The 17,494-nt window shown below is 42.7% G+C and overlaps 1 protein-coding gene across 1 annotated transcript in view; it reads right to left on the bottom strand.

Moving 5' to 3' along the window:
• Positions 1 to 17,494, bottom strand: part of LOC106600664 (splicing factor, arginine/serine-rich 19) — a 24,712-nt gene extending 7,218 nt beyond the window's left edge. Inside the window, exons 1-2 of the mRNA XM_045716045.1 lie at positions 17,386 to 17,494; positions 1,127 to 1,214 (exon numbers count right to left, since the gene is read on the bottom strand). Coding sequence (XP_045572001.1) covers positions 1,127 to 1,214; positions 17,386 to 17,494 — 197 coding nt within the window. The remainder of the gene's footprint in view (positions 1 to 1,126; positions 1,215 to 17,385) is intronic.

Here is a 17,494-nt window from a genome sequence, read left to right as displayed (position 1 = left end):
ATTGATTAGAAACACAGTGTAGACATTGTTAATGTTGTAAATGACTATTGTAGCTGGAAACAGCAGATTTTGAATGGAATATCTACATAGGCGTACAGAGGCCCATTATCAGCAACCATCAACGTCAACAGTGAAGTGAAGAGATGACTCGGGGATGCTGGCCTTCTAGGCAGAGTTACTCTTTTCAGTGTCTTTTGCTCATATTAATCTTTTCTTTTTATTGGCCAGTCAGAAATATGGCTTTTTCTTTGCAACTCTACTAAAAAGGCCAGCGTCCCGGAGTCGCCTCTTCACTGTTGACGTTGAGACTGGTGTTTTGCGGGTACTATAATGAAGCTGCAGTTGAGGACTTGTGAGGGGTCTGTTTCTCAAACTAGACACTCTGATGTACTTGTACTCTTGCTCAGACCCCTAAACAGTAAGAGGACAATAAGAAATGTAGGCTCTTTCAGTTAAGAAATCAAATGTGCAACATAACACTAATGAGATTATATGTATATTTTTTTATTGAATTGAATTTATTTTGGGCAACAGACATATACAACAAAATGCACAATGTGGACACAGAGGATATCACTTGAAAGTATTAATTAAAACGCTTATTCCAAAGTGGTCCTCGATGGTAAAAACAATAACACATAATGAATAAAAGACAAGACAAAATTACAAACAACAATAAATACATTCATTTATATTGACATCCTAAAAAGTGCCACTATTCACTGCACTTCTCCCTAACCTTAAAACAATCTATTAATTGCACATCATACCAATCCTTCAAATAAATACACCTGACCAGGAGTAGGGGGCACAAGGGGCAGTGGAGTTGTTTCCCTTACTGAAACAACCTTGTCCAAATGAAAACCTTTGCCTGCTTTTTAAAGCTATTGTTACTATTTATTTGCTTGATCTCCAACGGAAGGCTATTCCATAGACAAATGCCTGTATGGAAAAACATGCTCCTCGCAGTACTGTTTCCTTTTGGGATTTTAGAAGACATAACACTAGCTCTGGTATTGTGACTGTTGGTTATAGACCATATCAATGTTGGAAACTTAGGGGATAGTGGTTTAAGAGTAAGGGGCTAGGTGTGAGTAGGGGGTAATGGTAGGGTGTAGGGAAATACTGATATGTCCCCTTTCTGTCCAGGAACTGCATGTCCTCCTCCCACACCAGATGCCTCTTCTCAAACACTAGCTTATCATCCCTCAACTCTGACACACAACAAACATGTAAATAGGAGAACATTCCTAATAGTGTGTCTGAGTACCTGTGTGTATTTCCGGCAGGAGCAGCAGGAGCCATATGTTGATGGGAGAGCCCAATCTGCACTCAGGTGTCCAGGTGCCTAAACAGGAACAGGATATGACATCACACCGGGTGAAAGTGATGACAGAAGCAGTGGTGCCCTGTATGTTCTGGGTTCCTCTGGTGTAGGCCAGGTTACTGTATAAGAACTTTGTGACAACTGCTGATTAAAAAAATGCAATACAGTACCAGCCAAAAGTTTGGATACACCTACTTTTTCTTTAGTTTTACTATTTTCTACATTGTAGAATAATAGTGTTGACATCAAAACTATGAAATAACACATATGGAATCATGTAGTAACCAAAAAGTGTTAACACTTTTTTGGTTACTACATGATTCCATATGTGTTATTTCATAGTTTTGATGTCATTTATATATATATATATATATATATATATATATATATATATATAGTGTCACCAGCAAAGCACCCCCACACCGTCACACCTCCTCCTCCATGCTTCACGGTGGGAACTACACATGCGTTCACCTACTCCACGTCTCACAAAGACACAGTGGATGGAACCAAAAATCTCAAATATCAACTCATCAGACCAAAGGACAGATTTCCACCGGTCTAATGTCCATTGCTCGTGTTTCTTGGCCCAAGCAAGTCTCTTCTTCATATTGGTGTCCTTTAGTAGTGGTTTCTTTGCACCAATCGACCATGAATGCCTGATTCTCCTCTGAACAGTTGATGTTGAGATGTGTCTTTTACTTGAACTCTGTGAAGCATTTATTTGGGCTGCAATCTGAGGTGCAGTTAACTCTAATGAACTTATCCTCTGCAACAGAGGTAACTCTGGGTCTTCCTTTCCTGTGGCGGTCCTCATGAGAGCCAGTTTCATCATAGCGCTTAATGGTTTTTGCAACTGCACTTGAAGAAACTTTCAAAGTTCTTGAAAATTTCCGTATTGACTGACCTCTCACAGGCTACAAGTGAAGACAGACTCATCGGGGACGTAACTGCGCTCGTTCTTATCCAGTTCTGAGGTGCATATTGAAGATATTGGAAGAACTGTCAACAGGTACTTTTCGTCAGCCAACAAGATGAGTAGGCCTAACAAACAGCAAAAGCACTAGCCTATGTCAATTTACTATCCCCCGTAGTACAAACGTTGACCTATTCTATTCTGTGCGAGAAATGAATATTTCAAACATAGTCTGGGACAATTGGGGATATGATAGATACCAAATTAATACAACCACTAGCATCAAAAAAACATTGTTACGCAATGTGGCTGACGCAACAGATCAGAATGTTTAGCTTGAAATGTAGATAATCTATTATGCTATTTCTTCACATTATGAACGCAGAAATGCGCACATGGCAGTCGGCTATAAGCGCGAATGTTCCATCAGTGGGAAAACACCATTATCAAAACAGACCACAAATTTCATTATGGATGTAATGCTTTTATTATAAAGGTGTAATGATCGTCGTCGGGGGATGAGGAAGCGGACCAAAACGCAGCTGGGAGCGAACACATGTTTATTCTTTACACTGAAATAAACACGTACACAAAACCAAGACAAGGCCGATACGTTAACTGCTCAAACACAAAGAGGCAACACCCCACAAACAGCGTGGGGGAAAGAGGAACTTAAATGTGATCCCAATCAGAGACAACTAGCGACAGCTGTCTCTGATTGGGAATCGACAGAACCCAACATAGAAATATACCCCATAGAGCTAACACAAGGCTATAACGCAAACATAGAAAACAAACCCAGGAAAAATACCCAACATGACACACCCTGACCCAAAATACCCGAGTTCACCTGGTCAGGGCGTGACAAAAGGTGAATTTTTATGGTGAAAACTATTTTCCCAAATTTGAAACTCACGTGCTGCTTACATATGCCAGTTAGGCTCTACACCCCTTGTAAAGCAGATTAATGTGCTTAATTTAATTAGTTAATTGACCACTTCAGCTGTGCTTCAAATCTTATCAAAACATATAGACCTAGGGGCTAGGCTACTGTCATGACTTCCGCCGAAGTCGGTCCCTCTCCTTGTTCGGGCGGTGTTTGGCGTTTGACCTCACCGACCTTCTAGCCATCACTGATCCATTTTTCATTGGTTTTGTCTTGTCTTCCTTCACACCTGGTTCCAATCCCATCAATTACATGTTGTGTATTTAACCCTCTGTTTCCCCTCAAGTCCTTGTCGGAGATTGTTTTATTGTATGTTTGTGCAGGTCATTTGTCAGTGCGCTACGGGTTTTATACCCACTTATATTATATTTTGTATATTTTGGTTTTGGAGTTTTATGAGCACTTATTAAACGACTCCGTTTATACCAAGTTCGTTTCCCTGCGCCTGACTTCCCTGACTTCCCGGCTTCTGCGGTGGACGACTGGTTTCGGCGCGTGGAGGAAACATGTGACGCCGCCCATGTCCATCTTCAGCGTGCCGTACTGCGCCAGAAAGTTGGCGCAGACCGTCACCGCAGTGAGGCCCCGGTGCCGGGTCTGGCTGTCGACCCGAAAACTGCCCCTCGCCTGCCCTGTCGGAAGCTGGGTCCGCGGTTTGTGGGGCCATTTAAAGTCCTGAGGAGAGTGAACAAGGTATGTTACAGCTTCCCCCCGATTACCGCATTAACCCCTCGTTCCATGTGTCTCTCCTCAGGCCTGTGGTGGCTGGCCCGCTCCAGGAGTCTGAGGTGTGGGAGGTTCCTCCGCCCCCTCGATGTCGAGGGGGCCCCGGCATACTCTGTTCGTTCCATACTGGATTCGAGACGTCGGGCGAGGGGCCTTCAGTACCTCGTGGACTGGGAGGGGTATGGTCCAGAGGAGAGATGCTGGGTTCCGGTGGAGGACGTGTTGGATCCTTCTATGCTGCGAGATTTCCACCGTCTCCATCCGGATCGCCCTGTGCCTCACCCTCCGGGTCGTCCCCGAGGTCGGTACCGACGCGCAGCTGGAGCCGCACGTCGGGATGGGTACTGTCACGACTTCCGCCGAAGTCAGTCCCTCTCCTTGTTCGGGCGGTGTTCGGCGGTCGACGTCACCGACCTTCTAGCCATCACTGATCCATTTTTCATTTTCCATTGGTTTCCATTGTTTCCCCTCATGTCCTTGTCGGAGATTGTTTTATTGTATGTTTGTGCAAGTCATTTGTCGGTGCGCGACGGGTTTTGTACTCACTTATATAATTTTTTGTACATTTTGGTTTTGGAGTTTTATGAGCACTTATTAAACGACTACGTTTATACCAAGTTCGTTTTCCTGCGCCTGACTTCCTGCCACCGACACGCACCCATTACAGCTACATGAGGTGTGCGACTATGATTCAAATATTGTCACCCATCAGACTATTCTTGACTTAAACTTGTCTTTACTTAAACTAAATAATATATATGTGTGAAATTTGTTTTGATTTAGAATGGACCATTATCATGCACCTGTCTCCAAACAGAAAAAATGTGTCATCTATGCACTTAAATAGCGAATGGAGGACGCTTTCCCATGGTTCATTTTCATGCCAGCCAGGTACTCCTGTTGTAAAGATAAGCAATGTGCCTAATATTAGGAAAGTTGAGAAATAATATATTAGGCTTAGCCTATAGAAAGCTGACGGGATTCTCCACTTTTAAATAGAGGCCATTTCTCACACAATTGCATAGCTTATAGAAATGTTGCGCAACATGAGGTCATTGGCTCTCATGAAGTGTTTGATTAGATTTTCAATTACATTTCCATTGATGTCAGAGTGATTAGAGGGACAATAGAGTGCTGAGTACCAGGCAGTTAGCAAGTTTGGTAGGCTACTAATGACCATCAACAGCATCAGAGCTTGGAGAAGCCTAATTACCGTGACTAAATGGTCACGTGGAATTTGACTCCCTTCATGACTCATGACCGCGTTGTGGCGGTAATATGGTCACTGCAACAGCCATAATTATGGTTTGGGGGTAGAAACTGGTAAGGAGCCTTTTGGACCTAGACATAGCGCTCTGCTACCACTTGCCCTGCGGTAGCAGAGAGAACAGTCTATTTCTTTTATTACCTTTATTTAACTAGACAAGTCAGTTAAGAACATTTTACATTTTTTACATGTTAGTCATTTAGCAGACGCTCTTATCCAGAGCGATTTACAGTAGTGAATGCATACATTTAATTTCATTTCATTTAATTTCATGCATTTGTTTTTTTTGTACTGCCCCCCCGTGGGAATCAAACCCACAACCCTGGTGTTGCACACACTATGCTGGCGTTGCAAACACCATGCTCTACCAACTGAGCCACAGGGAAAAATTATTATTTTCAATGACAGCCTAGGAACAATGGCTTATCTGCCTTGTTCAGGGGCAGAACGACAGATTTGTACCTTGTCAGCTCAGGGATTCGATCTTGCAAGCTTTCGATTGCTAGTCCAATGCTCTAACCACTAGGCTACGCTGCCACCCAATGACTAGGGTGGCTGGAGTCTTTGCCCATTTTTAGGGCCTTCCTCTGACACTGCCTGGTATAGAGGCTCTGGATGGCAGGAAGCTTGGCCCCAGTGATGTACTGGGCCGTACGCACTACCCTCTGTATCGCCTTGCGGTCAGATGCCGAGCAGTTGCCATACCAAGGGGGATACGACCAGTCAGGATGCTCTCGATGGTGCAGCTGTAGAACTTTTTGAGGGGCTGTTTACCCATGCCAAATCACCTGAGGGAGAATAAGCGTTGTCATGCCCTCTTGACAACTGTCTTGCTGTGTTCAGATCATGATAGTTTGTTGGTGATGTGAACACAGAGGAACTCTCTTGACCTGTTTCACTACAGCGCCATTGATGAGAATGGGGGCGTGCTCGGCCCTCCTTTTCCCATAGTCCATGATCAGCTCCTTTGTCTTGATCACGTTGAGGGAGAGGTTGTTGTCTTGGCACCACACGGCCAGGTCTCTGACCTCCTCCCTATAGGTTGTCTCACCGTTGTCAGTGATCAGGCCTACCACTATTGTGTCACCAGCAAACTTAATTATAGTGTTGGAGTCATGATTGGCCATGCAGTCGTGCATAAACAGGGAGTACAGGAGGAGACTAAGCACGCACCCCTGAGGGGCCCCCGTGTTGAGGATCAGTGTGGCAGATGTGCTGTTGCCTACCCTTACCACCTGGGGGCGGCACGTCAGGAAGTCCAGGAGGCAGTTGCAGAGGGAGGTGTTTAGTCCCAGGGTCTTTAGCTTAGTAATGAGCTTTGAGGGCACTCTGGTGTTGAACGCTGAGCTGTAGTCAATGAACAGCATTCTCACGTAGGTGTTCCTTTTGTCCAGATGAGAAAGAGCAGTGTGGAGTGCAATAGAGATTGCATCATCTTTGGATGTTTTGGGGCGGTAGGTGAATTGGAGTGGGTCTAGGGTTTCGGGGATGATGGTGTTTGATGTGAGCCATGACTAGCCTTTCAAAGCACTTCATGGCTACAGACGTGAGTGCTACGGTTCTGTAGACATTTAGGCAGGTTACTATAGCGTTCTTGGGCACAGGGAATATGCCGGTCTGCTTGAAACATGTAGGTATTACAGACTCGGTAAGAGACATGTTAAAAATGTCAGTGAAGACACTTGCCAGTTGAGTACACATCCTGGTAATCCATCTGGCCCTGCAGCCTTGTAGATGTTGACCTGTTTAAAGGTCTTACTCACATCAGCTACGGAGAGCGTGATCACACAGTCGTCCAGAACAGCTGGTGCTCTCATGCATGCTTCAGTGTTGCCTGTCTCGAAGCACGCAGAGAAGTCATTTAGCTCGTCTGGTAGGCTCGTGTCACTGGGCAGCTCACAGCTGGGCTTCCCTTTGTAGTCTGTTGTAGTTTGCAAGCCATGCCACATCGGACGAGCATCAAAGCCAATGTAGTAGGATTCAATCTTAGTCCTGTATTGATGCTTTGCCTGTTTGATGGTTCGTCGGAGGGCATAGCTGGATTTCTCATAAGCGTCCGGGTTAATGTCCCACTCCTTGAAAACAGTAGCTCTAACCTTTAGCTCAGTGCGGATGTTGCCTGTAATTCATGGTTTCTGGTTGGGATATGTACCTACTGTCACTGTGGGGATGACATCGTCGATGCACTTATTGATGAAGCCGGTGACTGATGTGGTATACTCCTCAACGCCATCGGATGAATCCTGGAGCATATTCCAGTCTGTTCTAGTAAAACAGTCCTGTATCTTAGCATCTGCGTCATCTGACCACTTCTGTACTGAGCGTGTCACTGGTACTTCCTAGTTTTTGCTTGTAAGCAGGAATCAGGAGGATAGAATTATGGTCAGATTTGCCAAATGAGGTCAAACGGATTTAAGTTTTCCTGCATTAAAGTCCCAGCCACTTGGAGTGCCGCTTCTGGATGAACATTTTCTTGTTTGCTTATAGCCTTATACAGCTCATTAAGTGTGATCTTAGTGCAAAGCATCGGTTTGTGGTGGTAAATAGACAGCTACGAAAAATATAGATGAAAACTCTCTTGGTAAATAGTGTGGTCATCAGCTTATCATGAGGTACCCCATACCGCAGCCGAGCAAAATCTTGAGACTTCTTTCATATTACATTTCGCGCACCAGCTCTTATTGACAAATAGACACAGACCACCACCCCTCATCTTACCGGAGGTAGCTGTTCTGTCTTGCCAATGCACGGAAAACCCAGTCAACAGTATATTATCCATGTTGTTGTTCAGCTACGACTCTGTGAAACATAAGATATTACAGTTTTTAATGTCCCGTTGGAAGGACAGTCTCGAACCGAGCTCATCCAGTTTATTCTCCAATGATTGTACATTGGCAAATAGGACAGATGGTAGAGGCGGGTTACCCATTCGCCAACGAATTTGTAAATCTCTAAAACTGAAGCTGGTTTTACGATAAAAGTATTTGCCTAAGCATGCCCGATAGACATCGTTGTAGGTACAGTAGATACTGTCTGCCTACCTACCAAGGCTCATTTGTACGGTCTGGTCACTGTGCAAAGGTTGAGGGTTATGCCATTTTTCTTTCTATTAAGCTACATTTTGTTGTAAATGTAATAGCTGTGCCTGTGCACCTGTATGCATGTTATACTTGTCTACCCTAATATTGATGTTATAGTGGTACAGTTCAAACTGTACAATAGTTCAGTTTTTGTCTTACAGACAATACCGTGTGGTGCCTGGGATTCTTCCTGGAGTGGATTCTAGATACAGAATTAGTTTGCCTGAGTGTGTCATTGTAGCAGAACTGTATCCTGTGAACTGCATCCCTTTCGAGGGATTAGACATTATTCTGGATTTCAAGCAAATGACTCATGAGGAGCTGAATGGTAGTTTGATCATGACAACACTCCTCCCACAGCTTCACAAGTGTGGATTTCTAGAAAACAGCGCTGGTTGTCAGTGAAAGAGCAGCGCAGAGAGATGCAGAGGAAAGAAGAGTTGTGGATTTGAGTCACATGACTTGGACTCAAGTCTGACTCCAGTCACAAATTTGATGACTTGAGACTCAACTTGATAGAAAATAAAATAATTTGACTTGGACTTGGAGCCTGAAGACTCAGCACACGACGTTGACTTGAGACTGATGACTTGAAATTATCTGGCCAGGTTTTGTAAAGTTTTGTCACTCCTTTTGTGGCACAGTCTACGTGGATTACTCTACACGCAGCAAAATACAGTAGCTGCAGCAAAAAAAAACTGCAACAGATTGGCTAGTAAAACGTACACTTGGCCCTCTAATTGGACCAGCAAAATATCAATCAACACAGATCAGCTGAGCTAGCGAACAGATTGCTGATTTGCTGTAGGCCTACAGCTATAGGATCAGGTGCAGTGCAAACGTCAAATGGTAGGGAGAGAGGATTGCCATAATAAATATGCAGCTCCAAAAATTGTTTGGTGCTCAAGAATATTAACTGTTTACTTTGAAAGTTTACCAGCAATGGGGCATCAAGCAACAATTACTAGCATAGGCCTACTGGTCTTTTGGTATGTTAAAATTGCTTTAAATGTATAATTTACTTATGAGGCTTGCATTTTGAATTTTTTGTTAATTATTACAGTGGCGAAAATGCACCAAAATGCACCATAGGCTCTCCACTTGCACTGTCCAAACCCCCGCCAGTGGAGAGTGCTTTTTTCTGTTGTTTGAATGTTTGCTGTTGCTTTCACACATTTAAATGCATATATGTAGTAAATCTATATTCCATCTAATACTACAATAATTTCTGTAACATGTATTGCAACACTTAGACATTTCTGTTTTATGTTTGATATGCTCACAATACATTTTCATTTAGCCAAGCATTACTTACCCTGCTCTGAGTGGGAGGGATGTTTATTGTACACATGAACGTTCGCAAGATTCATGAGGTATTAGTTCTGTTTATTTAATTAAATGTATGGTTTCCTTTGTTCGTATTTCCTGGGACATGTCAGAGTTCCGTGTGTCTGTATCCTATGTCTCTGCCATTTCTGTTATGCGTGTTAGGAGCGAGCGCGCCTCAGTGCACATAGAAATAGGTTGTGTAATAAGAGAAAATGATTGTTCTAGGTATGCATGTTGTTGAAATATAATTAACAATCATTAGGCAGATTAAGACTAATGTACCAATGTAACAATGGAAATGTCCTTTTACATTGTAGAACCAGTTTATTGGTTGTAATTGACAATGGTCCTGGGGGCCAAGTGCTTATATTATGTACCTGTTTGAGCTTCTATTAGACAGATTAAATTTGGTTTCTCAAGGGAAGGCTGTGCAGTCTTGCCCTCTATGTATGTCTGTTCAAATAGGACAGGTTAAGCCTGATCCAAAGGCTAATTCTTTTGGGCTATTGCCCTTGTATATTTGGTAAATCTACTTGTATATTTTGTATGATATGGTGCTATAATCACCAAGATCTGTAAATAAATCTACTCAGAGTACGTCAACCTGCCTTCTGCTGATTTCATGCCTTATGACTGCTACAAGGTCCCTATTTTACAATTACATAATCCAAATGTGTTGTAGACCTCCCTGTGTTGTAGACCTCCTTGTTACCCTTCTCCCCCGATTGCTCAGTTTGGCCAGGCAGCCAGCTCTAGGAAGAGTCTTGGTGGTTCCAAACTTCTTCCATTTAAGAATGATGGCCACTGTGTTCTTGAGGACCTTCAATGATGCAGACATTTTTTGGTACCGTTCCTCAGGTCTGTGCCTCAAAATAATCCTGTCTCGGAGCTCTACAGACAATTCCTTCGACCTCATGGCTTAGTTTTTGCTCTGACATGCACTGTCAACTGTGGGACCTTATATAGACAGGTGTGTGCCTTTCCAAATTATTGAATTTACCACAGGTATTTCAGATTTTTTTATTTGTAATACATTTGCAAAATTTTCGAAAAACCTGTTTTTGCTTTGCTTGTGTGTAGATTGATGAGGAAAAACATTTATTTAATCAATTTTAGAATAAGGCTGTAATGTAACAAAATGTGGAAAAATGGAAAGGGTCTGAATAGTTCCCGAATGCACTGTATAGTGTAGTTTGCCTCTGATTTTGTTGTCCACATCAGGTTATTTACTTGTTACCTGTGTGTTAGAATGCTGTGTCCCTTTCACATAATTTGAATGATCCCTTCACTGCCACGTTCTCTCTCTCTTTCTCTCCAGGATACACTAGGGGAAGTTACTTTGCTGTTGGCACCAATCCCAGGCTGTCAGACGACATCAACAACTTTATCCCCCTCATCCTAAACTTTACTAACTCTTGTTCAACTATTCTTTAATTAAATCGGTTATATTGCATGTTTACATTCGCTTCAAGTGTGCTTTTTTACTGAAGGTTGACAGATGACACTTGTATGACATTTCAAAGGGTAACTTGAAGCATAAAGCCCATTTTCCAGTTGGTTTTGGCTATCCAGTTGGTTTCCTGTCCTAATTTCAACAACGTGTACCACTGTGGTATATCTGGTATTTTTTGTAGTAAATTTCACTCATTTGTGCCCCGGGTCTGGAAACTCAGTTATATTTTAATACCTATTTTCAACTTCAGTACCCAAATTCCTCTGGCTGCTCCCATAGGATATAGTAATTACAAAAGTGTACAACACAAAAGTAGGGCTTAGTTACAAAAGCTCTCATATGGTTTTATTATTAGAATTTTAGTGTGCACTATGCTGGCCCAAACATTCCATTGCCCCAATAAAACTAAATTATGAATCAGAATGTCATGGGAATTTTCTACCACAATTAATTTGACCAGGATAACAGAGGACTGACTGCCTGATGCCTCTGGATCTGCAGATAGATACTGAGAAGATATTGGCTCAACACTCACCTTCCAAGAAATGACATCCTTCAAGTACTGAGCAAATGTCAAAATTAATGAAATTCCCTTAATTTGCATTCCGAATGTTGCTTTGATGGTTGTGATCAACAGTGTGACCGTAAGAGTGTTAATGAAATGAATTACAGCAGCAGTATTTTTATGATCCAGCAGGTGGCATAACTGAGCAGCCCAAATGAGTAGGGGCAGAGAGCACAGTGCAGGAGGTTAAGGCTTGAGGTCCAAAGGCCTTGAATCTACACAAAATGTGCCTATAATCCAGGGTTTCCCCAAACTCGGTCCTCGGGACCCCAAGGTGTGCAAGTCTTGGTTTTTGCCCTAGCACTATACAGCTGGTTCAACTAATCATCAAGCTTTGATCATTTGAATCAGCTGTGTAGTGTTAGCAGGGGCAAAAATCTGATATCAACTTTGGAGGGGAAAATTACATAACATTTTCTCAAGAGCAATTCCTGAGGGGGACACCAAAAGTAGTGCTGTAACACATAGCCTACATTGTAATATGGTAAATGTATATTGAGGAACCAAAGAAATAAGGTGTTTGCCATACTCTTAACTACCGGTACCCAAAACTACACAACTAATCACAACAGCAATACCGTTGCCTTTAACAAATCTTAGTTCAGTCACCAGTTTAAGTTGAGAGTGGGGGTATCCATGGCATTTTCCAATTATGTTCCTATTTTACAAGTCAAAAAAATTGAGAACCTTTCATAATGTTGCCAAACAAAGACTCAACAAACTTACCTGAAACTCCCTGTCTCTGCCAAGTCTGTCCCTGCATATCTGTCCCCAACTCTGCTGTCTGTGTGCCATCTGTTGCCTGCTCTGCCTAATGACATCATTGTGAAACATTTCCATTAGAATTTCATTTCTTTCTTATGAACATTTTATCAACTAGTCTTTGAGATATTAGGCTACTAGGGTTCTTACTTTGCGTTTTGGTGTACTGAAAAATACTCTGATGTCCATCTTTTATTTTTCTGCCATTTTTCTACCTGGCTGGCTACACACACACACACACACACACAGTGTGTAGGTTATTTACAGTAGGAGATGGGCTTCTATCATCTTATCTTCTATCATTCTATTTGGGCTTCGATCTAAAAGGTAGCTAGCAAATGTGAAACGGATTAAAATGACAAGAGTTGACAGCTGTATGAGTTCACCATTTACACAACATATGCTGCAACCTTTTGTAATTGTAATAGTTTGTTTCATATTGGCTGGCTTCCAACAATAGCTGAATTTGCAAAGCTAGCGAGCACCAATTCCGTTTCAGTGTTGTTTGCTATAATCTTTGCTACCCGGGTTAAATAAAGGTGAAATAAAATAAATAAATAAAAGTTCCCTTGCGACAATTTAGCTTTTGCAACGAGACCATTAAATATATTTAAGACAATGGTAGAAGAGAGTGTAGTTCTGTTCAGTTTGGACTTCAGTTTATCGCTAACCTTATCACAGGGACTTTGAAGCACTAATTTACATCATCTGCATGCTGATCTTGGAATAAATTGACGATAGCAAAGATTCCATCTTTGACGACGCCACATAAATGGAATAGGTACTAGCTAGCTTAATAATTAATATTTGCGCGCTAGCTCTGCATATTCAGCTAGTGTGTGTGCGTGATTGACTGGATTAACCTCACGTCAGTTACGTTCATTGAGTGCCTTTCAGACAGTAGACACGACCCCTCTGTTACCTTGCCAACTAAGGAACTGGCAGTGGATCAAACCATTGTGAGGCAAAGGGTGGGGGGGTCCGCAATCTTTTGAAACTTAAAAACGCGCTATTAAGTGTCTATAATCAGCACAATTGCTTTCATTGCATATTATTAATATTATTTAAATTACATAGTTATGTTTCAGTGATATATTGGGGGGCACAAATCATATTTTTTCCAGGAAGGGGGGGTCGTGTCCCCCCCGGGATTTCCGCCTCTGAGTGTTAGGACAAAAAACAAAATGTGCACCCCTTGAGTTTGGGGAAAGCTGCTGTAATCCAATTCGAGCAAATTGAGTGCCATTACTCACTGTTGAAGTCATTAAACCCACACCCACATTTCTGAAACGATTTACCTGCTGTGCCCTGCTCACTATACTATCAACCTAAAGTATAACACATCCTCGTGTTTCGTAAAAAGAAATATGAACACAGAACAGTTTACAAGCTACATGTAAAATATAACACCAGAATTGTATGACCTACCCTTAGATATAAATCAACACAAAAAAAATACTATACAGTGCATTCAGAAAATATTCAGACCCTTTACCTTTTTCCACATTTTGTTACGTTACAGCCTTAATCTAAAATTGATTCAATTACTTTTTTCCCCTTATTAATCTACACATAATACCCCATAATGGCAAAGTGCAAAAATTCAAAAAACTTGTTGTCAAATGTATAAAAAAAAGAAAAAGAACAGAAATACCTTATTTACATAAGTATTCAGACCCTTTACTATGAGACTCAAAATTGAGCTCAGGTGCATCCTGTTTCCATTGATCGTCCATGAGATGTTTCTACAGTTTGATTGGAGTCCACCTGTGGTAGATTCAATTGATTGGATATGATTTGGAAAGGCACACACCTATCTATATAAGGTCCCACAGTTCACAGTGCATGTCAGAGCAAAAACCAAGCAGTGAGTTCGAAATAATTGTCTGTATAGCTCCGAGACAGGATTGTGTCGAGTCACAGACCTGGGGAAGGGTACCAAAACATGTCTGCAGCATTGAAGGTCCCCAAGAACACAGTGGTCTCCATCACCACAATGGTGGAACAAGCTCCCTCACGACGCCAGGACAGCGGAGTCAATCACCACCTTCCGTAGACACCTGAAACCCCACCTCTTTAAGGAATACCTGGGATAGGATATAGTAATCCTTCTAACCCCCCCCTCCCCCCCCAAAAAAGATATAGATGTACTATTGTAAAGTGGTTGTTCCACTGGATATCATAAGGTGAATGCACCAATTTGTAAGTCGCTCTGGATAAGAGCGTCTGCTAAATGATGTAAATGAAATTAATAAAAGGAAGAAGTTTGGAACCACCAAGACTCTTCCTAGCGCTGGTCGCCCGGCCAAACTTAGCAATCAGGGGAGAAGGGCCTTGGTCAGGGAGCTGACCAAGAACCCGATAGTCACTCTGACAAAGCTCTAGAGTTCCTCTGTGGAGATGGGATAACCTTCCAGAAGGACAACCATTACTGCAGCACTCCACCAATCAGGCCTTCATGGTAGAGTGGCCAGACGGAAGCCACTCCTCAGTAAGGCACATGACAGCCCGCTTGGAGTTTGCCAAAAGGCACCCAAAAGACTCTCAGAACATGAGAAACAAGATTCTCTGGTCTGATGAAACCAAGATTAAACTCTTTGGCCTGAATGCCAAGCGTCACGTCTGGAAATAAAACAATCACAATCCCTACAGTGAAGCATGGTGGTGGCAGCATCATGTTTTGGGGATGTTGTTCAGCAGCAGGAACTGGGAGACTCGTCAGACTTGAGGGAAAGATGAACGGAGTAAAGTACAGAGAGATCCTTGATGAAAACCAGAGCGCTCAGGACCTCAGACTGGGGCGAAGGTTCACCTTCCAACAGGACAATGACCCTAAGCAGACAGCCAAGACAATGCTGGAGTGGATTCGGGACAAGTCTCTGAATGTCCTTGAGTGGCCCAGCCAGAGCCCCAACTTGAACCCAATCTAACATCTCTGGAGAGACTTGAAAATAGCTGTGCAGCGATGCTCCCCATCCAACCTGATAGAGCTTGAGAGGATCTGCAGAGAAGAATGCGAATCCCCAAATACAGGTGTGCCAAGCTTGTAGCGTCATACCCAAGAAGACTCGATGCTGTAATCGCTGCCGAAGGGGCTTCAACAAAGTACTGAGTAAAGGGTCTGAATACTTATGTAAATGTGATTTCAGTTTTTATACTTAATACATTTGACAAAATGTATGAGGTAAAAAAAACGATTTTAGAATAAGGCTGTAAAGTAACAAAATGTGGAAAAAGTCAAGTGGTCTGAATAGTTTCCGGATGCACTGTAGATCTGGAGAAAAAATGACAAATATGAGAAAGAGAGAGAGGTCCATCTCTAAACCTGCGTTGGAAACACATGATATTTATTAATCATATAACAGATAATGGCAATGCACCATTCTAATCATATCTACGAGTGATATCAATGCTGTGACAATACATCTTGATATGTTCTATAGTGGTGATAGACTGTACTGTCAAACAAAGCTGAGAGAGAGTGAAAGACTACTGGAGATGTAGCTTCATCCAAGTCACTGTAGTTAGCCAGTAAATTTGTGTAGTTTCAAGTTTGACATGCACAAGTACAGTGAAATGCCTTCCTTGCAAACTCAAAACCCAACAATGCAATAATCAAAAACTATGTATTACTAGAAAAAAATTGGGAAAAAAAGAAACACACAATAAAGTAAGTATACTATATACAGGAAATATTTTAAAAGTCAGTTCCAATTCTAACTGTAACTGTGCAGGGATACTGGAGTGATACTGTTTGGCCCTGTCCGGGGGTATCATCGGATGGGGCCACAGTGTCTTCTGATCCCTCCTGTCTCAGCCTCCAGTATTTATGCTGCAGTAGTTTATGTGTCGGGGGGCTAGGGTCAGTCTGTTACATCTGGAGTATTTCTCTTGTCTTATCCAGTGTCCTGTGTGAATTTAAATATGCTCTCTCTAATTCTCTCTTTCTCTCTTTCTGTCTTTCTCTCGGAGGACCTGAGCCCTAGGACCATGCCTCAGGACTACCTGGTATGATGACTCCTTGCTGTCCCCAGTCCACCTGGCCGTGCTGCTGCTCCAGTTTCAACTGTTCTGCCTGCGGCTATGGAACCCTGACCTGTTCACCGGACGTGCTTGTTGCACCCTCGACAACTACTATGATTATTATTATTTGACCATGCTGGTCATTTATGAACATTTTAACATCTTGACCATGTTCTGTTATAATATCCACCCTGCACAGCCAGAAGAGGACTGGCCACCCCTCATAGCCTGGTTCCTCTCTAGGTTTCTTCCTAGGTTTTTGGCCTTTCTAGGGAGTTTTTCTTAGGGAGTTTTTCCTAGCCACCGTGCTTCTTTCACATGCATTGCTTGCTGTTTGGGGTTTTAGGCTGGGTTTCTGTACAGCACTTTGAGATATCAGCTGATGTACGAAGGGCTATATAAATACATTTGATTTGATTTGATTTTGATTTGAGGTAGATCTGTATAATGGTATGGTGACTAGGCAACAGGATATAAGATAAAAAGAGTAGCAGCAGCTTGCATGTGAGTGGGTGTGCGGGTGTGTAAAGTCAGTATAAATGTATGTGCATATTATGTGTGAGTGAGAAAATGTGTGTTTGTGTGTGTGTTGGAGTGACAGTGTGTGCAAGTGTGTAGGGCCCTGTGAGTGTGCATAGAGACAGTGCAAATAATGAAATAAAAGGCCAATAAAGATAAGGTAAACTCGGTCCATGTAGCTATTTTGTTAGCTATTTATCAGTCGTATTGCTTGGGGATAGAAGCTGTTCAAGAGCCTGTTGGTGTCAAACTTGATGCACATGTACCTCTTGCTATGCGGCAGCAGAGATAGTCTATGGCTTGGCTGGTTGGGGTCTTTGACAATTATCCGGACGTTCTTTGCACACAGCCTGATATCGAGGTCCTGGATGGCAGGGAGCTCGGCCCCAGTAATGTACTGTCCTAGGAACTTGAAGCTGTCTACCTGCTCCACTGCCGCCCCGTTGATGTGGATGGGGGCGTTCTCGCCCACCCGGTTCCCTGTAGTCCACGATCATCTCCTTGCTGACGTTGAAGAAGAGGTTGTTGCTCCGGCACCACACTGTCAGGCCACTGACCTCCTTCCCTATAGGGTTACTCAT

This window comes from Salmo salar, chromosome ssa03 (assembly GCF_905237065.1).
Source record: "Salmo salar chromosome ssa03, Ssal_v3.1, whole genome shotgun sequence".
In the NCBI taxonomy this organism is placed as follows: Eukaryota; Metazoa; Chordata; class Actinopteri; order Salmoniformes; family Salmonidae; genus Salmo; species Salmo salar.
Note: the sequence above shows the minus strand (reverse complement) of the source record. Positions and strands in the feature narration are given on the sequence as shown.